The 27,840-nt window shown below is 41.1% G+C and overlaps 1 protein-coding gene across 1 annotated transcript; it reads left to right on the forward strand.

The window, feature by feature from the left end:
• The first annotated feature begins 152 nt into the window (after positions 1–152).
• DTL (denticleless E3 ubiquitin protein ligase homolog) lies at positions 153–21,260 on the forward strand. Its single transcript, XM_026845391.1, has 14 exons — positions 153–273; positions 1,324–1,422; positions 1,744–1,805; positions 1,897–2,017; positions 2,471–2,536; positions 3,719–3,834; positions 4,505–4,578; positions 5,511–5,614; positions 6,847–6,951; positions 8,957–9,069; positions 12,725–12,814; positions 14,594–14,732; positions 18,551–19,410; positions 20,916–21,260. The coding sequence occupies exons 1-14, from the start codon at positions 237–239 to the stop codon at positions 20,982–20,984; spliced, it is 2,055 nt and encodes a 684-aa protein (XP_026701192.1). The 5' UTR covers positions 153–236; the 3' UTR covers positions 20,985–21,260.
• Positions 21,261–27,840: the final 6,580 nt, after the last annotated feature.

Below are 27,840 nucleotides of genomic sequence, written 5' to 3' on the forward strand. Positions count from 1 at the left end.
CGGTGGTCTCGGAGCTCACGGCTTAGACCCCCGACGGCGGGAGAGGGGCGGTTCGGGCGCCTCTGCAGCCGCTGTGGGGGCCTCGGGTCCCCTCGCGTCCGAGTCTGTGGTGTCTGGTGCGGTTACGGTCCGTCTGTCTCGTTGTAGGTCGGTCCTCGCCACTTCCCCTGCAGCATCTCTTGGATGGCTACCAGTGCAGCCGAGAAGATGACCACTTGTCCTACGGGGAAACGGGAATGCCGGTCCCTCCTTTCGGCTGCACCTTTTCTGCTGGTAAAGTCACCTTCCGAAAGGCCCTTTTAGGGGCCAGCGTGTGGGCACTGCTGTCAGCTATTGTTTGTTCAAATACGTCTCATATGTCAGTGCTGAGACACTGGAACAGGTTGCCCAGAGCAGTGGTGGCTGCCCCCTCCCTGGCAGTGTTCAAGGCCAGGTTGGACGGGCCTTTGAGCAGCCTGGTCTAGTGGAAAGTGTCCCTGCCCATGGCAGGGGGTATGGAACTGAATGGTCTTTATGGTCTGTTCCAACCCAAACCATTCTGTGATTCTATGATTTAATTTAAAATTTCTTGAATTAAAGTGAACTGGTAGTAGTGTACTTGCACCTAGATGTGATAGAAATTGGATCATGGTGCTCCTAGATGTACTGGTGGAAAGTATTCCTTTAAATAAGTAACTACAAAAACATTTATTTTACTGTCTCTCTGTTTCAGCTTTGTCTGTTTCCAGGTATGTCCTCTTGGTGACAGTACTAGGCTACATAGTTGAAAAACTCCGCTTTGTTCAAAGTACATAAAAGGTATAAGAGCATGGAGAATAGTATGTAGAAATCAAAGAGGTGGATGGGTGTCACTCGACATGTAGCCTTTTCTCATGATAAATATGTGATGAGTGAAGTAAGCATGGAAGCTCCTGAATCTTTAGGGCAAAACTCTTTCATTTCTAGTAGTCTAGTTTTGGTGTGAGACTATGCGTTTCTCCAAGACAGCTTCCTGCCCTTCCAACTCAGATGCATAGAAAGTACAGATGACTGATAGGTAGTATAGATACAGAAAACTGTAACTAGGAATTATAGCTGGTGAGAGAGGCCATTATCTCAAAATTTGCTCCTGGAGCCATTTGATTGCCCGTGTTCCTGAAAAAATGCTTGCCAATCAATGTTTCTGCATTTTGAACATTTCAATTGCTATGTAAGTACTGTTTATTTCACAGATATCTATTTGCTGTGTACCCTATTTAAAGTGTCTGTGGCCCTTCACAAGGAGCAGGGGCATGATTATGAATCAGGTACATAATACAAAAATATATTTCAATTTCTTTGCAGCCCCGAATTTGGAGCATGTACTGGCAGTTGCAAATGAAGAAGGATTTGTTAGACTGTATGATACTGAAGCTCAAACTAACAGCGAACTCGTCTTTAAAGGTAAGTATTTTATCAATTATGATCTTTGTTTGATGTGACAAGTACGTGATTTACTAGAATAAAGAAAGCTTTTTGCAAGTCATTTAAACATAAATGTGGGCAGTACCAAAATCCTCTGGTATACTTTGCTGAGTCTTCTTTACAAAGAACAGCATGAGTGTGCTCTTAGAAGAGCAGTAATAGGTGAATTGTTCTGTGTTTTTCATGCCTAAGGCAAGCTGTTAACAAGTTTTCTGATTTCAGTGTCTGATAGTCTTTAGTCTTCTGCAAAATACCATACTGCAGTTCATTGAACTGATCTTGGCTTTTGTTTCTTGTTAGAATGGCAGGCTCACTCAAACGCAGTATTTGACCTTGCCTGGGTACCAGGGGAACACAAGATTGTAAGCAGTCTTTTGCCATCTGACTTTATTTTTAATGCTTTGGGAACTGTGTGCAGAAAGTGACTAAAGGTTTTTATTTTTTCCTCTCAAGGTCACTGCTTCAGGAGATCAGACAGCCAAAGTGTGGGATGTGAGAGCTGGCGAGCTTCTTGGCATATGCAAGGGTCACCAGTGTAGCCTCAAATCAGTTGCTTTTTCTAGATTTGAGAAAGGTAAACGTTGATATTCCCTGCTGTCTGTTTTTTCCTCTTTCCCTCTGGCACACCGAGTACTTTAGGGGCTAGAAAAGGCCTTTGGAAACTGACAAATAGCACAGGCCAACTGAGCAGTGACCCAGCCAGTGAAGCAAAACTAACTTGTTGGAACTTCACAGTGACCTGATGCTAACATCTGCACATTTCTGATCTTGAGCCAGTTTAAGATATGACACCTACTTCCATACATAAGTGTATAAATACTCTTCATAAGCAGGTTTCTCTAGAGTAGTAGTAAAAAAACATTAAGAATAGTAAGGAAACTAGTTAAAAAGCATTCCAAGACAATGGCCTGTTTTTTTGTATCTCTAGGACTGCCAGCCCCAGTGTTGGGGCAGAGGCACATAGTACTGCATTCATTTAATTAACAACACTTTTGGAAGCTAGTAGAACTCTTTTTATCTCTTTCAGCTGTCTTCTGTACTGGTGGTAGAGATGGAAACATCATGGTTTGGGATACCAGATGCAACAAGAAAGGTAAGTGAACTTCCACACGTGTATCAGAAAAGCTCAGTATCTCATATAAGAATAGTACTCGGATGTATTTTTTGGACGAATGCTTTTGGTTACAATATAGGTAACACTTCGGTAAGAAGAGGAGGATTGTCAGAACAGTTTGCTGCTTTAGTACAGTAAAATAATGGAATAGATAGTCATCTATGTATAATACATTTTTCCACTTTGTAGCAGTCTCAGATTTGCAGCATGATATACGTCATGGCCTGATAATACCCTTGTGTATTGGTAAGGAGATAAGGGGGTACAGAATATATCTGTGTGTGGGACTGCATGGAGATGGATGTGCTGGGTGAGAGTACATAGGTCAGAGCCATCCAGAGGGATGAAGCAAAGCTGGGAAGGCTCCTGCCAGAGTGGGAAGGAAGGCAGAAAGTGCAGGAGCAAAGGAACTTCTTGTGAGTGCTAGGAACAACTGAGTATGTTGTGGGAACACCTATTAAATGCAGGGTGAGCTCATTCTGCTCCTCTTTCTGTTTCCTGGAGCTTTTCCTTCCCCAGTCAGATCCTACCCTTATGCTTCTTCCCAATTCCCCCCTCTATCCCAGCAGTTTCCTGGTCTGTGCTGCCAGAACATGTCTCACTCTCCATCTGACCCAGGTTCCATGGCTTTTCAAACTGGCAGCTGGGGAAAAAGGGAAGCTCCACGTGATTATAGTGGAAAGTATAGGGAAGCAGTAGAAAAGTCACTTTGCTCTAGTAAAGCAGTAAGTTTCAAAGAGTGAGAAGTAGCAGGCAAAAGGCTAAATAGGAAATTATAAAATAGAGAGGAAAAGCACTAGAAACCTTCTTGTGAGTGTGGTTCTGCTCAGGATGACATGCGTTGAATGCCCCAGACAAGGATGCATGCTGAAGAACAGACCAAGGGGTAATGATGTACAAAGGCAGCCTGACTAGGCCCGTTTTAGTTTCAATGCCTATGCTACACTGACCTCTGTATTTTTTTGCAATGTATGCTTCTGTTTTCTATTGTGTTCTTCTCATCAGTTTCATACTTAACTAACAATTTCTATTTTCAGAATACATTAATGATTTTAAAGGTTAGTCTCAGCCCCTTTTTAGGACATTCCAAGCTGATCCCTGTTTTATTAAAATGATAGCAAAATTGCACAGAAACTATCAATTGTCTTTGATTTCTTTCAGATGGATTTTATAGGCAGGTAAATCAAATTAGTGGAGCACACAATGTGGTTGACAAGCAGACTCCCTCCAAACTGAAGAAGAAGAGGCAGAACCTAAGAGGACTTGCTCCCTTGGTGGTAGGTATCTGGGGAACAAATGAAATGTAGACCTCTCTTCTGAGAAAAGTGTTATTCATAGAAGTCTACCTAAGTAATTATTGTGAGGAATATTTGGCTTGAATGTGGTAAATGCTTCCATTTATCTTTGCAGAGGTAGGTTTTTGTGTCATGGACACTTGCTATGGCTATTTTTAGACACTGTTTAGTTGGCTAACAACCCACATGCCATCAAAGCCATCTTTGTGCAAATGGCATGTGAAAATACATCTTTTTTTTTTCCAGAGAGGAAGCCAATGGCCAGCATTCCTTTTTATGAGGAGATAGGGAGGATTGTAATTTTTTTTCTTTCTTTTTTCCCCCTATTTTGACCATGTAAATTACTGCTTTACTGGATAAGCCCTGGTTTTATTTAATCTATTAAACCTTGTGATCAGACAGCTCTCTTATCTCTGACCTGAAAGGTATAATCTCAAACTGCTGCCCAAATACTTATAACTTGGTGCCAATTTCCCTGGTGGTTCGAAGGGTTGTGGTATTATAAATGGTGTCTGGTATTTCCAAGTTCTCTTGCCTGGCTAGGAGGAGGTTTTGTCACAATTCGCTTGGCCTTGAATTAAACAGCAAGATCTTGCTGACCTTGAAAGAAAATAAAGTGGCTTTTTTTTTTTTTTTTCCTTTTCTTTTTAAGGATTTCCAGCAGAGTGTAACTGTGGTGCTGCTTCAGGACGAGCATACTCTTATCTCTGCAGGAGCTGTTGATGGGTAAGGAGAGAGGATGCCTGTTTTTCTGTCTATTCTGTGTGTTCTCCTTAGGGGCACAGAAAGATTGGGGCATTTTTTTTCTAAGATCACACAGTGGCCCATGAGGCTAGAGTTACTATTAGGTAGAATTGACAGAGCTACACTGCCAGCTTGCACTGACAAAGCTGAATGCTGCTTTTTTTCCTTACTGGATATTGCAGAGCTGGGATATGTGGTAAATGCTCATTTTGGTGTCTTAGCTATGGGGCAGAATCAGAGCAGTTCTTACCATCTCTCTCTATTCTCATGAACCTATGGGACCAGATATAAACAGACTGTTGTTAGACAGTGAGCTGTTTTGGGATGTGAGTGGGTGGTTGGTGCCTGGATATGTGTAGGCATGCTTGAGAAAATATTGCCTTGAGTTACAAAAGATGCATTCTTTTGGGTGCCAGATCCGTTGCAGCGTCCTAAAACTCAGACAAACTGTCTCATTGATTAGCATAGAGATTACCTTCTCAGGACTCAAATCTTTAACAGGCTCCATGTGGTCAGAGCCTTTCTGAGGCAGATGAGCTCGATTCTCTTGCCTATGGCTCATGAGATAGGCTTGCTCTGGGAGACCAAGAAAAAACTTGAAGAACTTCTAAAACTACAAGTCAGGAGTATAAAGGCATCCTTGTATTTTCTTTTACTAGTTGAAGAAAGTTGACTTGCTGGCTCTTGTTGTATCTTGCGTTGGTTACAGAAGACAGTGCTGCTTCCTCTTCCATATCCAGCAGAGCAATTGCTTTGCTTTCAGCACATCTCTCCTCTACTTCTGCTCAGTTGTCCTCCTTAGCACTAGATGCTCCCCAGTAATGAGCAACGAGTCTTCCTGTGCTCTTAGAAGGCCCTGTCAGCATTGCAAAAGAAATTTTGAATTTGAAGACACTTGTGCCTTTCTATTTCAGTGTGATCAAAGTATGGGACTTGCGCAAGAACTATGCTGCTTATCGTCAGGACCCAGTGCCTTTCAAGTCTTTTTGCTACCCTGGGACCAGTACTCGCAAACTTGGTAAGTTATGGGAGGATGTATCTGTTAAAGTACGAAGTGAATTTAAGAAGTACTGACAGTGCCACCTCTTATCTTTTTAGCCAATTATTGATCAGACTGACAAGCTCAGCAGGGTATTTTGATTTTCAATACCAAATTTTCAAGTTGAGGAGTGAAAGTGTCCCATTTTTGTATCATGCACCAGTGATAAAATCTTGCATAAGCTTCAGCAGTGCATTTTCAGAAATTGAGATGAGGGAATAGTAGATCTCTTGAGGTAGAATTTAGCTACTAATTTTGATGCATGAGTAGAAATCACATTGAACTCTTTTGCATTGTAACTTGCAAAGACAACAGACTGGACTGGGTTTTTACATTATAACCTTCCAGAGTCGAGTAATACTTGAAGGTGTTTGTTATCAAAAATAATAATGCTCTTGTTCATGTTGTTCTGTGCTTCTTAATGCCTTGCGATGCTCTGATGCAACACAGTAATTCCTGATGACTTGTCTAATCAACTGTCCTGATGTGGTAATGGTCAGTGTCAGCCCCAAGAACATGAGGGAAATCATCGAGGAGCTGGTTATGAAATAACTTGATTGCAGGAAAAGATTTTTCTTGAACCTAAATCACAGAATCATCTAGGTTGGAAAGGACCCTGGAGATCATCTAGTCCAACCATTCGCCTAGCATAGTTCCCACCTACAGCGTATACTTAAGCTCTAAATCAACCCTACTCTTGAACACCTCCAGGGATGGGGACTCCACCACCTCCCTGGGCAGCCCATTCCAATACCTAACAACCCCTTCTGGAAAGAAATGTTTCCTAATATCTAGTCTGAACTTTCCCTGGAGCAACTTGAGGCCATTCCCTCTTGTCCTGTCGCTTTCTACTAGGCTAAAGATCACTAGCAAATCGGAGGATGGCTTCTTCTACCAAAGCATGAGGGTTTCTATTTTTAATCTCTGCTTCTACAATTGGTTGTTCCTGTTATCCATTTGAAACTATCAGATAGCTTGCCTGCTCTCTAAATATCACTCTGAATCCTCATGAGAAAATGTAGATGTTATTCTAGAAACTTTTCTTCTCCAGCAAGTGCTGTGTCAAACAAATAAACTTTCCAATGACTATCTCATATGTAAGAGGTCATTTCTAAATTTCCCTTTCTAGGCCTTTCTTTGACAATGCCTGTTTTCCAAAATGTTTTTTTGTGGAGTTATTTCTTATGAAGAACTTATCCTTTTGTCTATAGGATATTCTAGCCTGGTTTTGGATTCCACTGGTGCTAATCTGTTTGCTAACTGCACTGATGACAGTATCTACATGTTCAATATGACAAGTTTAAGGACCACTCCAGGTAAGCATGATATCTGTGGAAATAGCTGCAAAAAATAGCTATTCCAGAGCATAGAAAGGCAAGTTTCTCCCTATGACTTGATGACATAAACCAGCTTGAACACTTAAGAAACCTAGTCTTATCTCTGAAGCTACCTGGGAGAGAAGGTGCCTGTTACAAGGGCTGTTCATACTTTGTGTTAAGCCATCCACATAAAATCAGTAGCACAAAAACGCAAGTGCAGATACTGGTTCACCCAGAGACTAATGTTGACTCTAGTTATCTGGTGAGGAATGGCTGGTGTCCAGCTACTACCCACCTGAAGCAAGCTTGAATCTTCTGCTTACTTGTAGTCACTGATTTTTCAAACTCTTAAGATATGTATCCATGTAAAGTGATCACCTGATAAGTCATATTCAGATATTTTAAGGTGTCTTTTAAATTTAGCTTCTACTGCAGTTCATGGGAGAAAGCATCCCCAGCTTTGCATCTGTGACTTTTAGGTTGACAAGATAGCCCACAGCCTTTGGTGCACTAAGTTGCTTTGTCATAGGCCAGTGGCTTCTTCTCAGAAAGCAGCAAAACTTGTTAGATGCATTCCAGCCATACACATGATTTAGTTTCCATTGCCTTTTCTCAGTCTCTCAGTTAATTGAAATTAAATGAACAATGTGTCCTGTCTGCTTTTCAGAAAGGCCGTCTGGTGGGCGGGAATGCTTCCAGAGTCGAGAAGTGGTACCAGTAGTAAATTGGTCAGTTGTTGAGGTTAACCCCGGGTGCCACCGCTGAGCTGTGAAAATATGCTCACTGGCCTGCCTTCCCCCAGGAGAGAGCTCCTTCCAAAGCACAGGGCATCTTGCCCTCGGGCTCCTTGTGGAGCTCTTGCCTTCTGTGTGCAGCTGATAAAACCCAGCGAGCAATCTTGGTTGATCCAGCTGAATGAAGCATGTGCAGCTTCTCAGTGTGCGAGTGCTCCCACAGAGGGCAGCGCCTGCCCACAGGTTGGCGCCTCTCTCCTCACTTGCCAACTCTTATCCAGATGACGCCTGCTCTTAGCCAGTATTGAGGCAGCTTTAGTTTGCAGGGGCACATGAGGAAATCCTCACTGGAACAGGACTTGCTGGTAGGTCTGGCTTAGGAAGGGACTTGCTGTCTGGTAACCACTGCACTGAGACAGCTGTGGGTAAAAACTAAAGGATATTGTGGGTTCTTGCAACTTTTCAAAGACCACCAAAGGCAGCCACGTGTCCTCTGGTCACCTCCATCAAAATCAGTTAAAACAGGGTTGGCAGAGGGGGTACCAGCTCCCACCTGGTGCTACCTTGGGAAACTCATCCTTTCTGCCCCAACAAGAGGATGAGACATGGTGTGTCCGAGTGCTCTAGATCCACACTCAGCTCTTGTGCTAGCTGCTGGTTCTTATGGTCATTGCAATAGGGGGAATGGCAGCCATTCGGAGCAATGGTTTCAAGGCTTTAGCAAAGGCTACTGAGACCTTAAATACAGGCAGCCAGTGAGCATGGCTGACATGATGAAAGTTTTGTTGACAAAATAAAGATACTGGCAGCAGGAGGAAGGAGCAGCAAGCACCTTTGTTGCTACCTGGGTGGAAGAAGGTCCTCACTATGTTTTCTGTGCGACTGCCCTTGTTAACATAGTAGGGCTGGTGACAGTGGCTGAGGGAGGAAGAGACAAGGAACCTTAATGAGAGTAGTGTGACAGCCCAGGTGATGTCTCAGCCTGCTTGCCATAAGGGTCAAGCTAAAGGTTTAACGAAACTGCCACCACTTCCTAAGGCTGTGGAGAGAGCTATTGCTTCATTTGGGAAGCCTAAAGAACTCCAGTTGAATAATAAAAACTTCATGCTGCCAGAGCCTCTGAGTGAGGGAGCAGTGCAACCACTTTCTCCAGAGGATATGTGGCTCTGCAGGAAAAGCCTGTAAGATCAGCCCTCCTTGCGAAATTGACTCCAGGGCTGTGCATGGAATGGGGTTTTTATTTTCTTTTTCTAATTCTCTCTTCACAGTGGCCGTTTTCAGCGGGCACCAAAATTCAACCTTTTACATCAAGTCCAGCACCAGCCCAGATGACCAGTTCCTGGTCAGTGGCTCAAGTGACTGCAACGCTTACATCTGGAAGGTGAGGCAATTGGAACAGACTTAAGCATGCAACTCAGAGCTGCTCTGCTCTTCCGTTTTATTTGGTTTTCATGTCCACATAGGACACTCTCTTCCTCCCACTCCTACTCAAAGCAGCATGGGTTAGCACCTGGCATGTTCTGCCCAGAGTGTGTTTGTTGCTGACAAGGCTAGATGTAACTGTTTAATGTAAACCAGCGCCAACCTCCTGCCATCAATACCTTTCTCATCACTGCTGCTTATTGCAAGTTGCTGATCTTAATCTGGTTTTAATGGGCATTAAAATCCTCTTTCAATCCTGTTGATTTAGCCAGCTATGACAAGTAGACAGACAGTTCTCAGCTCATATTTATCAATGGAGCACATTAGCAGAAAACTAACAACTTTATTGTTTTAAAGGGCACTTTCTCCCCCACCTCCCCTCTTTCCAGCTCTTTCTTCAGACAACTTTTTCTCATGCTTAATTTACAGTAGTTAAAGCCTTTGTAGTACAGCAAGGGCTCAGCCAGAGCCTTCAGCAAAATTCCAAAGCACCATCTGACAGCCAAGAGGCTTCCTCAGCACTGACTGTAGGAAATGCAAATGTCACCAAGTTAATATCAGGGATCTCAGATTAAGGCATGCTTTAAGTTCTGTTCTCCATACTTGACAGCCATATGGGAACAGAGTAGACTTCTTATTCAAGCAAAATAGACAGAAACCACAGGTGACTGCCTGTTTCAGGTTTGAGGTAATTTGGGGGAAATGCTGACTTGTTTATCCCTTTCAGAATGAGTTTGAAAGTAAAATACAAACCTTTCAGAGCCAAGGGTCAGCCTGCTGAAGTTGTGGTTTAAGAATGTAGTCTCTTTGATTTGGAGAACACTTGTAAGCAGCTAGATTGCTTACTCAGTAGTAGCAGGAGTGTGGTAGCGTAGTTATTCCCCTGCCAAGTGGTATGATATTAACCTTCCTCATGTTCTGTGCAAGTTCAGCAAAAAATACCTGTGCAAACTTGAGTTGAGCATCCTGCATTTGTGTGTTTTGATACTTTCTTGGAACACAGGCAGGGTCTGAGCTGAGAGCATTCAAGGATGTCATTACATCTCAAAGTTTAAGCATTTAAAGTACATTTAAAATGCATTCATGTACAGAAGGCTTCTGTTACTATCACAAGTGACAGATCGTACTGCATAGTTATTAAATAAGTCATCAGATGATTACTTTTACTTTAGTCCCATAGTCATGTTAAAATGTGGGACTCCCTGTGAAACTGTCTCTTTCAAGATCTGTTATATACAGAGGCTTCTTAATTTGTTTTAAATGTTGGCAGATTTTACTGACTCAAACATATGTATCTTGTCCTTGTATGAGGACTTACTATGCTGTGAAAAAAACATGATTATATATTACTTGAGCAATTAATAGGTAATGTTGGAAGGAACTTAATGAGTAGTGCTAGCTTTCCATATCTAGAGAGGTATGAAAGGCAGAGGAAGGCCTTGTTGAGGAATGAAAGGCAGAGAAAGACCTTGTCCACCCAGATTCTTTCTTTGAGAAACTCTTAAGAGCAATGCTAAGTTGTGTTTGGGTCAGCATTTCCCAAGGAACACTGGCTAGAAGTTATTGCTGACAAGGACGCTATTTCAGTCTGTTTCCATACATAAATCACTTCCAGGCAACGAACACTTGCTTTATTACACTGTGTTTTGTTTTGTTTTTTTTTTTAATTGCTAGTCTTATTAATGAACTGACTCTTGAACAACCCTAAGATTATAAAAGCCAGAGAGCAGAGAGGTTTTTCTTGACAAAGATGGTACCCAGCTGAGATACCTTCCTGGTAATACAAAATGATATTTCATAGACATATACTTCCATTGTCTTTGAATCCTTTGGTACAGACCATGCCGAGGGAACCATATTAAGTTACCCTTTGGTCTGTTCCATCATGGGAATTGAAGTGCTTCTGTGTCATATGGTGCATAAAACTATGTACACCACTTTTTGCTGACCCTTGAAGATGGATACAACAGCTGTTTCAGTGAGTAGAGTAACTAATAAAGTCTCATTTCCTAGGTTTCTCTTTTTAACCTTTCCACAATAGCTCTAACTTCCCCACCAATATCCTGTTAAATCAGGCAAAAAGCAGCAAGTTCTCTGGCTAATCCTGACTTAACATGCACAGGCTGGCCAGCTGTCTTCTGCTAAACAGAGTGCACACAGCTATAACTATGCATCCTCTTTCAGTTCACAGTATTTTAAGATGGGTGTAATTGGTTTAATTTACACTAGTAGCGTGAAAGCATTGTGTCTCAGCAAGAGTTATTCTTTTCCTCTGGTTTCCTGAAAGTGGCTACTAGACCACTATTGTGTCAGTTATGCGTGCATAGCAAGACTGTTATTAAATGTAAACGAAGGTGTTCTCTGCACCAAGATCTGTTGTTTATTCCCTAAATAGAGATTTAGTTTCCATGGTATTGCATGTTTTGGCAGAGAAGGGAATACTCTGACCAAGGCATTTAGTGGATATTTAGTCAAATGATTGCCTCTGCTATGCCAGGAAAAAAAAAAAAAAAAGCAGCCTGTTAAGATGAGCCTGTTTGTATGAGAACAACTTTAAGATCTGAAGCTGGATATTCAATTGTGGTTTTGCAGGCTGTTGTACGAAGTGAGCCACAAAAGAAAAACTTGTGTAAATCAGAAGCCTTCCCCCAATGTCTTGCATCTTCCTTTGAAATCTATATGTAATGTCTTCTCATTTTCCCACACAGTAAAGGATTGGTTCATTCACTTAGTCATTTATGCAAATCCCCTTGATAAATCCCCCTTATAATGTCACATCAATAATGGTGACTCATAGCTCCAGAAAGGATTGCCTGCTGAAACCATGCAAAATTTGGATATAATCTCTGTGTGTGTATGTGTGTGTTTTCTTCCTCGGGTCACTTAATGCTAGCTTTGGCTGTATCTGTCACTTACATGAGCTGTAGTTGAAGATTAATAGTAATATTGTAGAACAGAAGGTAGATTTTTTATGAAGGGTGTAAGAGAAATGGAGATCAGTTTAATGAACATGAGTTATTTAGAGAGCTTTTTAATGAATTCTTAAAAGGGTGTTTGGTCCAGCTGGTTGGTTGGAGGAGGTACAGGCACTTCACAGTCCCACAAATGCCAATTCTGAAGCCAGTGAAGGTTCATCTACAGGATTTTGTTGGTGTCATGTTTGGGGTTTGGTTTTTTTTTTAATAAACCATTAACTGGGACATTTGTAAAATGGCAGCAGAATATATTTGGCTATCCTGATTCAGCATATGAATTTCCCAAACTTTTCAGCATCCTACTTAATAAAGTGCTTGTGTCATGTTTTGGGCTGACAACTCTGGAGGCAGAAATCCTATGTGCAGTAGGAATTGAACAAGTGTTTCCAGGCAAGTCAGTACATCTTAGTGCTGATCAGCTGCTTCACCTCTAGAGATGAAACATAAACAGATTTTAGGGTTCCATCAGTTGTTGCCTCATGATGACAGGCTGAGAGCATTCGATTTATCTGTGTCAAATAGGAAAGATGGGAAGTATTCACATGCTTCACAGGTGGGCTGTGGGGTCTTTTCTTTGTGATGTATATTAGACTGTGGTGCTTCTGATTCTATACTCTTTTTTTTAATGGAAATTTTAAGGTTTCTGAGCCCAGCCTTCCCCCACGGATACTCCTTGGTCACTCTCAAGAAGTAACCTCCATTGCTTGGTGTCCTTCAGACTTCACAAAGGTTTGTTTTCTGGAAAATTTTCTTTCCCATGAAACAATAGATGTGAGGTGGCAACATCTGCTTTTCAAAATTGCAACAGTATTTGTGTATTTGGGAGAAAATTTTTAGTCAATAATTTCTAAAAATGTTCATTTAGGGGGGCACTAAAAAAAGCTTGTTACATGAGAACAATGTATCAGAACTTTTTCATATTTTCTAATCATTTAAGCTATTTGATAAGACCTAGGAAACTGCAAATGAACAAAGCTCTCTGACAAGAGCTTGTGACACTACCTGTTAGAGACAAAACTGAGACCATTTAATCAGGGCTTTCATAAGCCAAAAGCTTGTTTTGTGGTTCCATACTTTCAGCTTCCTTATCTGTCTGACCATTGATACACCTGCTAGTTTTGTACAGAGCAGCAAAAAGCTTTGAATGCCCTTTAAAAAAATATGTGGACTTTTTTCATTGTGACCTTTTCAAAATCTGAGCTGTTTTTATGACATATTTGTGTGTACACCCAAAAACTTCCAGTGAATTCAGGTCAGTAATTATGTACCAGGTATCATGAAGAGAACTGCAGTAGGAGGTTGGTTCAAATGATTGGTCTAGCTCAAAATGAGAAATAAACCTAAAAAATCCTAAACAGTGTCCTAATAATAGCCAGTTTCTTTCACCCCACATTATTAACCAAGTCAGCCACTTGCACTATATCACTGGGTCTTCAGAAAAGAGTTGCAGTTTAGGAAGGTGGGAGTCTTGCAGACAAACAGGAGGAATTGTTCTAGTTGTGTAAGATGCACAAAAATATGAGAATTAGCATTTTAGATTAAATCTGTGATCTAGAGGAATCCCAGCATCCTGATTGTGATGTGTTGGAAATGCAGACCAATGCAGCCTTTAAAATCGTTACTGCCACAGGTGAGAAACAGTCAGACATGGTACAGGTGCCAAAGCATGAAGAAAAGTGGAAAATGTGGTGCTAAGACAGGTCAGGTAGCTACTTGGAGTGATTTGAGAGGCAAAGGTGCTTTCTGTAGGGACAATATTGGTGTCACAGAGGTCAGAGCAGAGGCACTTTCCCATCCAGATTACTATGAACTTTGGCCACAGCATTTCCTTTTTCTTGCTGCTGATTCCCATGTGAGTCACCAGTTAGTCTGAAGAGAGCCATAAAACATGGGCTAGGTGGGTTTTGCTGCTGCTTCAGACAAGATTCCACAAATCATTTTGGAGCCTGTGATGCTGTGGCAGGAACCTAGACCAATGTTTCTAGCAGATTTGGTTTCTCTGCCAGATACTGCTGACTATGAAGAGATGGTGCTTAAGGCTAGTGCAACAGCTTTCCAATGTCACCTTCTTGGTGTGTTGCAAATGTTTGTCCTCAAGCAGAAAGGGTCCTAAGTAACAGAGACAGAACTCAATGCAGGTGAAAAAAACATGGCTGATTTTGTCTACCAAGTGACTGAAATCTCAAAATATGCCCTGGCCCTTCCTGAGCAGACTACCATCTGTTACGGAGCTACACAAGGTAAATGGTTACTGGTGACTGAGATTTCTCTAGCAGAAAGACATGAAGGCAGTAGCGTTGCCTGCTTTAAAGCAAATACTGCTCTCTGGTACAGTAATGAAACAGAGCTGGGTTTTGTTTGTTTTATGGGCAAATCTTGTACGCCCTCAACCAGGCTTCACCCTCACTCATATTGGCATGGTGTGTTGGGTGTAACTGTTCTAGTTTGCTTGGCCAGTGATCCATAGGATGTGCCCTGGTTCCTCCAACAAACTAATTTATACTGTAGATTGCCACGTGCTCTGATGACAACACTGTGAGAATTTGGCGCTTACGACCTCGTCCTGAGGAGGAGAAATCATCATTGAGCAAAATCAGCGTGGTGGGCTGGGTCACTCAGAAGAGACCAGAAGAACAACATGGACCAGGTAAGACCCCTGAGCTGAGATATCTTGCTCTGAAACATGGCTTCTGAATCTTGGCTGATCTCTGTACCAAGAAAAGACTTTGGCTTGTCTTACTAGTTATCTATTTTTTTCATATTAGGCGATATAGCCAGACAAAAACTGCTTGTAAGTACTTCTGCCCACCAACAAGACAAGCTGGCTGAAATATCTTAGAAGTATGCCGAAGTTTGTATGACCAGACTGCAAAGCAAATATTCATTAGTACACCTTGTTGGGTAGCCAGATCTTCAGTGGGTATTAGTAGGGTTCAATAATTGACCAGCCAAAGTAGATGTCATGTGTGCATGCACTGCAGCAATAAGTCACACATTTTTAATATCAAACAATAACTGCAAGCAGTAAGATCATATGTTTTTTCCAGTTTATTTGTTTACCCAGTAAAGGGCTGATGGCACATATACAGTCTTGGTTTCCTCCTGCCCAGTAGCTGAATTCTGCACAGATTTCTTTGCTGCTGCTATCAATATTACATCTCTGTATTTAGCTTCATACGGTAGTACTGACTGTCTATACAGACAAGTGCCACGTAGGAAAGTACTTCAAATATGCATGTAATATATGCATATAATGTTCCAGAATTAATCAGCAGCATTCATCTATTCACTTGTTAAGGCTAGTTAACAAACACGATACCTTTTTACAATGTCTAGGCAATCAGACAAGCTATGCACCATGCTCTCACAGCTAGCAAGCACATCTGGGCTCTACAGAGAAGCTATTCCCTGGACAGTACCCTAGACGAGAAGAAAGAAGCCCTGGATCATAGCACTGCTTCGACTTGTCTGAAACTTAGGTTTTGTTACAGTAGAGTAGGTGAAAGGAGAATAACACACACCCCCCGAAGTGAAATAAGATGAGCTTCTCTGTAGAGTAGCTCTGAAACTAAGAATACAATAGCTTCCCAGCAGCTGCTGGTGTGCCTTCCTGTGTTCCACCTATCTTTTCTAGCCACCCTCCAAATGAATTTCACCTTGGCTAACACAAATAAAGGCTGAAGGTCTCCAAATCCCACTAATGGGATAACATTGCTTCTAACCTTTTGCCAGTGAGTAACTGTCTTGCAGGAAGTTTGAAGGACAATAGCAGGGAGAGTGCCAGGTCTGCTCTGTAGCCGGTAAATGGTTTGTGCGTGTACACTCTCTGCTTCAGAGAGAGCTCAAAAATCACTTTGAGTACTATTTTCAGCAAAAGAGAAATAAGCATAGGTCTAGTCCAGAAACCTGAAATCTAAAGTAGCTTGTACACTAAAACTTTGAGTCAGCTTTGGCAATTATACTAGAAAAAGAACTTATTTCTCCATGCTCTTGCTGCAGTAAAGTAACAGGGGAGGGAAGAGGAAGTACACAGACACTGCAAATACAACAGCAGGCTTCCTGCTGACCTTGGCTCTTGAACACAAAGCACATGCTGTTAGAATATGGGAGTTATCTGCAGAGACTGATTCAGAGCTGGCAAGCCAAGTACTATTTCAGACCCGCTGGGATGAGATCGAGGTATTTCCCCACCCATTTATGTGGAACGAATTTTAAGATTGAGGTTGCATATTGACTGTTGACCTATATCATCCAGTGTACCAAGCACAGTTTCCTTTTCTTTGGAAATTATTTTTGTGGTTTTCCTAAGTTGCACTACTTTCTCTATGTTTTAGTGTAACCAAATTTTTGGAGCAGGCCTGTGCATGGACAATTTGTGACTCTTAGATCTGGAAATTAATAATATCACTCTAGGAGATCTGTAGCAGAGAAGGTAGGAAATACCTGAAATCACCTGCTTTGGTGTTAATGCAGGTTGACTGCAGGTAATTACAGTGTTGTACTACATGCACTGGCAGCGTAAATGGAAACAGCTTGGAACTGGCTTAGTAGAAACTTGAATAATGCATGCAGTCTTAACAAAAAGTCTGATCCTCGTATTTTTTGTGAAGTTTCACAATGTTTCTCAAGTGTGGGTTTGTTTCATTTGGTGATGCCCATCAAACTCTCAAGATAGCTTTTTTCCCCTTATCCAATGTCTCCACAGTATAACTTTCAGACTGGTTTGGGTTTGAGAGTGCTCATACACAGCTATTTATGCAATATTTCTCCTGTATGAATTCGTAGGTGGTCATTAAGGATCAAGAGTTTCTGAGTTTGCTACTCCTCTTCTACCTCTAGGAGCTTAGCATTTTAAGTGCAACTAATTCCCCAGCTGAGATATTGTTGTCTTGTAAATGCTCATTAAAGTAAAGATTAGGAGAACCGATGTTGGCAGTTACTTTCTCTTAGTCCAGATTGAAGCAAGTTGCTATGAAGTAGCATATTTTATCAGGAAAGGAGCCTTTAACTCTGCTTTGTGTGTTAGAGTGTTTTGTAGTGGTATCCTTTAATACAGGATCTTATTTAATTTTGCCCTGATGCATCAGTACTTGTATTCTGGATACTGGATAACACAGTAAAAGGAGGGATTGAAGGAGGCTTAGTATGGTATATTATCAACAAGTCATGTAGGTGACTCACTCGACATGTTATTTGTGAGACAGCCCAACGTCCTAAAGAAAATGGCAGGTTATTCACACTAGACTTCTCATTGTTCTAATGAAGTGCTTTATAGTACAGTGCTAATGCTGAGAATTAGGAGTTCAGATCAAACCCTTGGTATACAGAAGATGTTTAGAGTTCTTGTGCTCAGCAGTGGAAATGCATAGAGTAACTATGGTGCTATCATATTTAATTTCATCACCGCAAGTTAGATGAATGAGAAAACAGTCATGTAACAAACCTGCTAATGTGTTCTCTGTTGGAGGGTGCCAGAAATAAATAAATAAAAAATTTTAAAACCCCCTCCTCTAATATTACAGAACAAGATCTTTGCTAAATACGAGTCCCACTGTTACTAGCAAGGTCCTTATGCCCCTACATGTGACTACTCTTTGAAGAGTCTGGATATTCAGAACCTCTTTTTTAAAAGCAGGGGAGTGTACATCTTGGCTGGTGAGCTCAAAAGCCACTTGAAATATCTATTTGGGAATAATTTGCTTTAAAGGAGTAACTTACTACAGTGACAGGTTTTATTTCCTTTGAAATTTAAGTCCCTGTTCAGGAGGTGAAGAATTTCTCTTATTTCCCTGGGTGTGGTAAATAACTATCATCTTCATACTAATGTAGCACTGCAGAAAATCCTCCATCAAAAAGACAAGAGAATGTCCTTTCCTGTTCTCACTCTTGTTTTTTCCATCTTTAAAATATGCAACTATTAACGCCTGACTAGGAACATTATTCATATGGTATGCCATTATAGCTTCCTTGGTATTGTAATTAGCTGTGGGACCTGCTCACAGTCCCTTTGTCTCTCAACTGTTACGCAGCGGTTAAAGATGGTGATGCAGGTGGGGATCAGCCTGGCTCTCAGGCAGCATCTCAGTACAGAGCTGTCTGGACTAAGCCACTGCAAGGCTTCCAGCAAGGTTAGATCAACTTGGAACATTCAAGATCTGTTTTGTCTGCCCATCAGTCCCTTGGCTGTAGCTCACATAAGAGTGCTTGTTACAGAAGGGATAGACGTCAGAGATTGCAAACGCACTGTATTATACTTACCGATATGATACAGGCTTCTACACAGGACTCATACCAGTTTAACCAAAATCAGACGGATTTATGCAACCTCTTAATTCAAAAGGCTATGTCTGAGAAGAAGACTTAGTGCTAAATTCATCTCCTAGTTGGAAGGGGTGTTTATAAAAGGGCTGTCTTTAATCTGCTGTTCTGTGTGCCTCATCAGACTACTTATTTCTCCCCTATCAGGACTGCCTGCCAGCCCACAGAGTACTCCTGCCAAGGTCTTCACAGTGGGCAGCCCATGCATTTCCTCACCACGGCCGGCTGCCTGTGCTCCCATTTATTCTGGAGATCTTCCCTTGTCTACAAACACTCCAACGTGCGCTCTCAAAACCCAGATGGCCACAGCCTGCACCCCAGCCAAGCAGAGTGGAACCAGCCCATGTGCTTCTCCCAAACTGATCCCTTCCTCCAAAATGTCCATTAAACATTGGGTTACAAGGACTCCATGCTCTTCTCCTACAGAAGTGGAGATAAAGGCTCCTTCTCCTAGAAAAGCCCTAGCAGAAGTCACCCAAGGTCTCCTGGAAACCACTTGCCCTCCTAAAGCCCCACACTCACAGTTTGAAAAGCGTGCCAAGAGAAGGCTTGACTGCAGCAAGAAAGACGATGTGGGGCAGAAGTGTCTGCAGGCCTGTAGCTGTGTGACTGAACTGGACCATGCAGCTAAGAAGTCCAAGCTGAACTTATGTCATTTGGCTGAAGACCAAAATGCTTGTGATGAAGACTCTCTCAGCCTGGCTGACTTGGATAATGACCACGAAGGCTCCAGCTGCAGCCTGAAAGAGTCTTCCTTCCCTGGAAGCCATAAAAACCCATTGAGCATTCAAGCTCCCCTTCTTTTCAGATCTCCATGTGGGAAAGACAGTGAGGTAGTAGATAAAGAGAATAGTTCACCTGAAAGAAAAAATTGGTTGTCTGCTCTAGGAGAGAAGCTACGGACTGGCAGGTCTGGCAGCCAGCGTGCATCAAACAGCCCCCCATCATCTTGCAGTCCTGGTGTCAAACGACAAGAGGCTGTGGCAGCAGCTACTTCACCAAAAACTGTAAGTAAGACGATCAGTGACAGTGCTCATGAAAGAACTTATCCCTGGCTGCTACTCTTCCCTTGTTTGTTCTCTCATGCTCAGGCATTCAAAGAATTATCTGATCCCTTTGATTATGGAAAAAAGGGGTGATTTATGGCCTAATAAACCAGATACATTAACGCTGTTATCTACTAATCTCCTCTGTGCAGAAACAGAATTTTTAGGATGGATGGTGGTGTCCCTCATCTTAAAGGGACTTAGGGCACACAGAAGCTCAGAGATTCTCATGGTCCCCAGCTCGATGTTCGAAGGATGTAGCCATCATCATGAAATACAGCTCTACTCTGAGAAGCACAGTAATGACAGCACCTTTCCTAGCAGATGTACTGTTTATGTATTCACATCACATCTGCCTGTTTATGTGCTGGAAAACCAGTTTAGCATTGGAAGAAAGAGCTGAATTCTACTCTAGCCTAGGTAGCAAAAGAATTTGTTACCCATGTTAAAACCATGGGGCTAAATAATGCTTCAGTCCCTTCAGTTGAAAACTAGCAGAATACGAAGGAATTGGCAGGATTTGACGTACATAATCCTACTTTTGATGTACAAGAAGCCTAACACAGAGCTCATCCTAGGATCTGAAAGTTAAGCTTATAAAGCAGCTAAAAAAGTTGGCATGAAGGCATGAGGGTTTAACGTGTAAACTGAGAAATGATAATTACATTTTTTAAAACAAACCAAACTTGACTTGTCTCTGAAAGTGGACTCCAAGTCCTACAGTGTCTTTGAGTGTTATTTCAGTAAATGTTAGGTAAACTTCAAATCATAAAATTTAATTGTACTCTCAGTTGAATATCTGACACTAGAAGTTGTTGCCAACATTAAGGCTTATTTTGGTATCTCATTTCTTACTTTATTTTACCTCTTCTAGCACTTCTATCAGATATGAAGCAGGCAAGTCACCACTCCTTAAGTTATACATAGCAGCTGAACTCTTCATATTGTGGTGGTACCAAGAAATCTTGATTATAAGAAACCTACCACTACTTGTGCTCTATGCTGTACATGTTCAAACACAAGACAGAAAGATTTGCCCTGGAGTAAGATTACTACAGAACAATTACCTTTCCTGCTCAGTATGCTCTAGTTCAGATTTTGGGATGCTCTTGTTTTGTACTCAAAACTTGAGGTTCCTGGAATATGAGCAGCATTTGTTGATTTGCTGCACCTTGGAATTCTGCAGCTCTCTTATCAGCTGTAGGGAAGCTGAAACTGCCGCCAGAATGCTTTTCTTATGGCAATAAGACAACCCTAGGTTTTAGCCAGTGCTTCTTGTAGGTAGTAAGCTTCTTATCTGCAAGACAAACAGCTTATAGTAAAGAACCTTTCATTTACTCTGTCTTAGTTAGGAAGCTGAACAAACTGAAGCAATGGTGGAGGGAAGACTTTAAGACTCCTGCAGCATATGAAGTGTTAACTTAGAAACGTTTCTTGTTGGGTTTTGGGTTTTTTTTACTTCCTAGGCTGCAACAACTTCAGTTTCCATGAGGAAGATCTGCACATACTTCCACAGAAAGGCACAGAATGACTGAGGTGGCATGTGGTGCTTGCACCTGATGGATGTTGACACTATGGTATCAAGACCGGATTTAGCAACACCGACAGTGATGCACCAGGATTACACAGTTTGTTGTCAGACATTCATAAACTTGGGGTTTATTCTTCTGTTCTTAATGCCATTAACAACTGAGCTCAGCTGAGTGTGGAAAATCTACTCAATGCTTACTCATGGTCTCTTACTGACTTCAGATAGTGTATTTTTTATATAAAGAAAAGCAGAGTATTTTTTACATGACAACTGTCATCATCCAAAGACAGCAACAGCTCTGCTGTGCATTGTTGACAGGCACAATATAGCTTGTCAGTTTATGTTACTAATCTGTCATTGAAACTTCCTCTACTTAAGAATAATATGTAAATCGTTAGACTCTGCTGAAAAAGAAGTGTTGGAATGTGTGTAGAGAAGCTTAGTGGAGGTAGATCTGAGCCCCTTCATGCCGACGGCATTTCTACATTTATTTCTCTAGTATGTCAATGACTATCTGCTTCCAGCAAGGAAGCTATGAATGTGTTAAGTAAATATAAAAGTCTTTTAAACACCCTGTGTCCATCTGATGGTGAATAGTCTAAAAGGAGACAAAGTATAATCAAGTATTTAATGCCTGTACTCCTCTTGCCATCCTTTTTCTTGTCCAAGTCTGAAAACTTCTGTATTTACCAGCTTATCTGGCTCTTGAACCATTAGCACTACAGCTGTTGAGGCCAACAGCTTGTCACTTCTCTGAAATAAAACACTGACAAAGCATATTAGAAAAATGAGTTTGATCTATCCAAAGTAGACATCCCATAACAGCCGATTGCTCGGTCACCTCTTACAGATTCAGCCTGTAGCAAAAGCATTAAGAACTGCTTATAACATAACTTCATAACACACTTATAATACAGTATCTATAAAATATCTTGTAAATTGGGGGAGGGGCACTTGACATTTTAGAAAGCACTTGACAGAGTTTACATATTAATATTAAATGCTTTGCCATTGTAAGTCGTTGCTGATGCTGATAGAACAAGGTCACTGAAATGAGATCACTCTCCTGCTGGCTAATGATACTAACTCCTCAGTCATGCTTTCCCCAGGGGGAGTTACTAGAAGATACTTATCTTAGGTTGGAGCATTTACTCTGTCTTCTGGTATAATAGTTCCTATGAACTTTCAAAAAAAATCAAAACAAAACAAACCTCTGAATCCTTATTAAGTTTGTCTGCTACAAATAATTGAGGTATTTGAAGGGGATGTGATCTAACTGACTCATGTTTTCCATCCGAAATTTTCACCCCTGCTTTACAGTAGCATAGAATAATACGGTAGCTGAAAGGGATTAGAGGAAAACATGCTGGTTTGTATTTTATGTTGTAGATTGTATTTTGCAAGGAAATAAATGACTTGAGAGAAACTGGCTTTTGTGAAAGGTCTCTACAGCTACAAAGCAAAAGTAAACGTGTAGTGTGCTTTTTTAAAATAAGAAAAATGGTCATCATCAAGTTTATCTTTTAGCAGGAGCACTCAGATATGTATAGGCACTAGAACAACTTTTACCCATGAGCTTTGAGGACATGCCATTAGGAAACTGGGAAAGGTAATGAAATATTTCGGGAATTTTTTTATAGTTCTTGTTTTAAAAATGGATTTTTAAAAGGGGATTATCTGAATAGATCTAGTATCTTGGGCAAAACATAAATATAAAAAAATCTGTTAGTTTAATTTTAACCTACTTCTGGATATTGAGGTAGATGGAAGTAGTAGAAACAATCTAAAATAAGTAGGTTTGGGATTGAATTCTGTCTTAGTTGTAATTATCAGAGCAACTCTGTAGGGTACAGCCTGCTTCGCCTACAGCCAGATCTTCATGCAGGATTTATCCATGTAGTCTGTAAATAACAGGTTGCAGGACAAGGAGATATTGAGCCTATTGAAGTACATGAGTTGTCAGACATTTCAAGAAAAGGATTTCATGTTCCTTCACTTTTACAGTATTTTCCTCCTCCAGAAATGTTCTGCAGCAAACCCAGTATCTCCTATATCTTATGAATGGCTGCCTAGAGATGATTTACTTTAATAGATTACCTCTTGTATGAATAATATTGTGTGGGGATGTAAGGATTTTCCCCTTCAAATAGTACTTGTTAAGTGGAACAACTTGTTTCATGGACCACCAGGCATAATTTCTTTAATCTTAAACTGACATCAGCCTAGTTCAGAGCCTAGGAGAATTAACTGAAACTTACATTCTTCTATGTCCAACTGCCTTGACCTTATTGTGGTAAAATCATGATTGCAAAAGCGTGGAAGAACTGCTGATTCAAATCGTACGTCAAGTGGTTTAAGGTAACCAGTGCTGTCTTTACCCAAGACACTTGCTGAACTAAGCATTCAAAGAACTGAGCTCTTTTGAGCCAGTAAGCTATACCTCTGAATTACCTTTCCTTCTAAAGGATTTACAGAAACTCTGTACTCCATGTTTTATAATCAAATTAAGCCTTTTGAGATATTATTCCCAAATCCCATATATATATATATATATATATGTATATATGTAAATCCCACCTTAGGTGTCTTACAGGTTTTTCATGCAGATTATACTTATTGATGTCTTGTCTCTGTCCTCCTCTAATTGCCAACTGGGATTTGGGAATGACTGTGGCAGTTCATGATAGTACTATTTCCAGCAGTTATTACTACTGCATTGTTGGAAATTATGCCTCTCACTGCTCAGCTATGAGCAGTCAACCAATTTAGTTTAACAGCAGTTTAACAGTGACTTGAGCTAACCTGAGCAAAACTGAAGAGGCGCTCCCAGGATCTGAACAGATGCATGGTCAACAAGCCTTGGCAAGCATTTCTTCTGGTAACAGCACTGACTTAAGAATCCCTTGGGGAAGCTAACTACAAAGAAAACCAGAAATTTAATTGCCTTGGTTCCCTGGCTCAGCAGCTTGTTATACCAAAACCGCTGAGGGGACAAGTGAGGGTGTGGGGACAGCATTGCCACTGAAGGGACTGTTCTGTCAAACTATCTCTTGATGTATAGACTTGGTACTTGCTGGTCAGGGAGTGCTAAAGTCTTCCTTTGTCTCTGTTGCTTCTGCAGCCGCTGAACATGGTTGAAATCTCCTAGATTGTCTATCTTACCTTTGAGTGTCCATACCACCCTGTAAGCTGACCTACAGAGGTTAGAGAAAAACACTATTGTGGCACTGAAAAATGTTCTAGGTGCTATCTCTATGTGGTATATAATTTCTTAATAAATTTTGTTTAGAAATAGATGCTTTTCAGCTAGGGATTTGCCAAAAGCATTTGGTGTAGCTGGCTAGAGGTGTTACCATATTCAAAGGTTTACGTGTAGGCCTTGCATCCAGAATGCCTCTTAAAGAGGTTCCTTAAGGTCAAATATTAAGAGCTTTTCATAGCCAATACTGGTTTGGCACTAAGTGGGAAATAGTGTTCATCTTCAGGTCCATTACAATCAAATTCCATTCTTTCCCTTCTGGAGCTGAACTAAACAGTTTCCCAAGTGAGTAAAAATTATCACCCTCTTGTTTCTCTATGCAGAAAGCCAGAACCAAATGGCTTTCATTTTTTCCTCTCACTGATTTGTATATGGTCCAGTCTACAATAAACAAAATACATTCTGCCACTATACAGTGTCCATGTGTTGTCCTTCAAAGACATAATCAAGTGTCACGACCATAACCAAGTGTTCTCCATCTGCACTGCACAGAAGGCCAAATACTAGGGAAAGAAAGGATGGGGAGAAAGTGAACATGGAGTCTATACATAATTTCTTTAAAATAACTTATGAAGAAACATTTAAAGTCAATCGTTTATAGAAATATGCACAATGGTTTGAGGACAGCATGATCCCAGAAGGGCAAAAGCAAAATTATAATCAAGGATTACCTTTCATTTTTGAGCCTTGATTTATGTATTTTTCTAATCAGAATAAGTAACTTTCCATCTTAATTTGCACATTATGGAAAAATTCCAGGAACTAAAAGTACAGCTAGATTACAGCAGGAAGACTCATTACTACAGGCTTGTGCAACTAGACATAGACCTAAAGATCAGAAAAGATCCAAATAGTCCAAATACCCCGTCTTAATAATTTCAACACGGTATCTTTAAGCTACAGCAGTTCTTATTTTTGAAGTTGTTCAATCTTCATTTAAAGGCTTCAAATGGTAATGGGTCTATTACAGTTGCACATAAAATTATTCTAGAGGTGCAATACTGTGAAAAGATTCTGACTTAACATTTTTAAATTGTTTAGCTTTGCCTTTCACCTGTTAGCTCAGATTATTCACTTTTTGGTCTGGGTTAAAGATATTTCTACTACTACAGATCCCTTATCCAATATGTAGAAAGCCCAGATATGAGACTGAATCACCCCTTGTTCTCCTCTTTCATGAGCAAAAGATATTTTTCAAGTTCACGTAAAACACCTAAGGAGGTTCTTCATTCCTTCACATTAATGTGCCACAGTAGTATCTCCACTTGTATTAACACAAAGCTGCTCTGTGTTTTTTCCTTCACCTCGAGGACTCAGCTTCATGATTTACTTCTCCCTTCTCGTCTAAAGAAGAATTGCTGAATCTTTAGGTAAAGTATCTTCAACCATCCACTTCTGTGCCATGCCTGGATTTTTATATTTCTGTCATAAATTATGTAACTCCCTGGTTGCCTCTAAGTGTGCTCTCACATCATATTGTGAGCATGGCAAGGGAGGAGATGGACACAAATCCAGACAGCGAAGACTAAGCTGACCTAGTAGAGTTGATCACTCTTACATCAACCTAGCTGTAACTGTGACAAAATATCAATATATTCTTGTTTGGTTCAGGTTTCATCCTTCTAGTTGTAACATCATTATGTAGAAATCTCAGTTAATTGTTCTATCCCCATTCTTGCAAAAGGTGTAAGTATCCAAAAAACAGACTAATAATAGTCCATAGGACTGTAAAGCCAGTTCCACTGTATGCTGCAATGACAGCAAAGTAGGCTGTGTTGACAGGAGTTTAGCAGATATTGTCGAAGTGTATTACTGAATTATTCAGTGTCACCATTATTTTTGTTCTGTAATTTTCATGGATTTACGGATGGAGGAAGTGACAGTGTGTATACTGTGAGATCAAGACATCCACTGGATTCTTGAAAATGACCTATGACTGACATAAATGCAATGAGCTCTGATCTGCTTGAATAGACTGATATGCTTGCAGGTAGTTGACAGCAAGGTGGTTATGTGAAAATTGAAGTGTTGCATCATAAGGAATCAACTGTTGGTATACATGCAAATGTTTTAAGAAGCAGGACTGGTGTGATAAAGAGAAAGCTGATGTTTGGAGAAGTTAGCAGGGGAAAAGTAATCAACATAAGACAAAACCTGAAAGAACAAACTACCTTGCATAAGAGATGCAACAGGACCTATCTATATGCTCTAGTTTTTTTCCTCTGTGCAATGGGAGAGTTGTCCGTGTTTGCCAGTTCACCCCAATTAAGAGTGGGTGTGAGTTTGAAGGCTGTTTCTGATCCTTTTCTGTGTGGGCACTCTTCTTGCACCTGGTCTGATTTAACCTAATCCACTCTTGGAAAGAAGTCAGTTTTGATGGTGTGTTAAGATCAACCAGAATAATGTTTCCTTATTTCAGAATAAACCTGGTTTTGCACAAGGTTGTTCAGAAACGGCTATTCTGAAATAACAGCTCTGCACTAACTCCACCACGTAGGCGATCTTTCAAGAAAGTGATGCGAGACTGCTGGGTGAGTGGTATTACATAAAACCACAGATACTCTCAAGCATGAAGGCAGCAGGAAAGCTTTTATTCATGAAAACAAATTTTATTTTATTTTTTCTATTTGGCCCCCAGCCATATCAGGTAGAAAAGAGTGACATTGAGCACAAGTCCAGCAGTGTGTAAAACAACCTGTGGCTTGGCTGTTGACATGCTGCTGCCGGCCTGAGGCTGAAGGAACTGCTCCTGCTGCCTGGTGGCAGAGCCCTTGCTTTCCTGTCAGATGAGAAAGACTTCCACTCACTTCTGGATTTGCACAAAATTGTGCTGCTCCACTTTCCCACTGCACACAAGCCCACAGTAACAGCTGTATTTCTCGCAGTCATCTGCATCCCTGCACCTCCACTGGTCTGAGCACAGCCCTGCATCACCTGTGCAGTCTCCCACCACCTTCTGCTGCACCTCGGGGAGGGCCTGTGGGTCCCCTGCTGTGCTCACACAGCCAAAGTGCTCAGAAAGGCAAATTCTGGCTGCGCTTTTGTCTGCTTGCTGCACACCCAGCAGGGACACCACCTTGGGGCCACCCCGACTGAAGAATGTGTGTGCAACATCTTTTTTCATTTTCTCCCTGGGAGGCAAAGAAGAGCGAGTTTTAAATATAATGCTGCGAGTTCAATGCTGCTAAGCAGAGCTTGTCTGATTGCAGATGCAGATGGAGCTCCTGGCTTAGTCCTGGCACAAGTGAGTTAAGGACAAAAGGTCTTCATTGCTCTTATGCAAAGAGACAATTTCTATGGCAGCTGAGGGCAGCATTAGTATTCATGCCTTGGCTGGTCTGGCAGCAAGGCAGCTAACTTGGTATTAACTATGGCACAATGACTGGGTTTTATGGGCTTTTTCTTAATATATACCACAAGTAGCCAACCAAGTGGCTCTTTATCCTGATTTCCTTGGGGTACCTGGGTTTTTCTTTCAATGGTGGTGGTTTAATAAGAACCACAGGCAGGTTCCCCCGCCTGGCACATTTGTTGTTGTATGTTGTAATCCTGTATTGGTTTATTTTTCAGCTGATCAAAGTTCTTAAACTCATATCATCTG

Source organism: Athene cunicularia (assembly GCF_003259725.1).
Source record: "Athene cunicularia isolate RWA chromosome 3 unlocalized genomic scaffold, athCun1 chr3_part1, whole genome shotgun sequence".
Classification (NCBI taxonomy): domain Eukaryota; kingdom Metazoa; phylum Chordata; class Aves; order Strigiformes; family Strigidae; genus Athene; species Athene cunicularia.

Excerpts from the sequence above, each read along its gene's own strand:
- DTL (XM_026845391.1), top strand. The coding sequence starts at position 237 with ATGCCGGTCCCTCCTTTCGGCTGCACCTTTTCTGCTG. Across the intron at positions 3,835-4,504 it reads GAGGACTTGCTCCCTTGGTG|GATTTCCAGCAGAGTGTAAC; the intron begins GTAGGTATCTGG and ends TTTCTTTTTAAG. Across the intron at positions 12,815-14,593 it reads GTCCTTCAGACTTCACAAAG|ATTGCCACGTGCTCTGATGA; the intron begins GTTTGTTTTCTG and ends TTTATACTGTAG.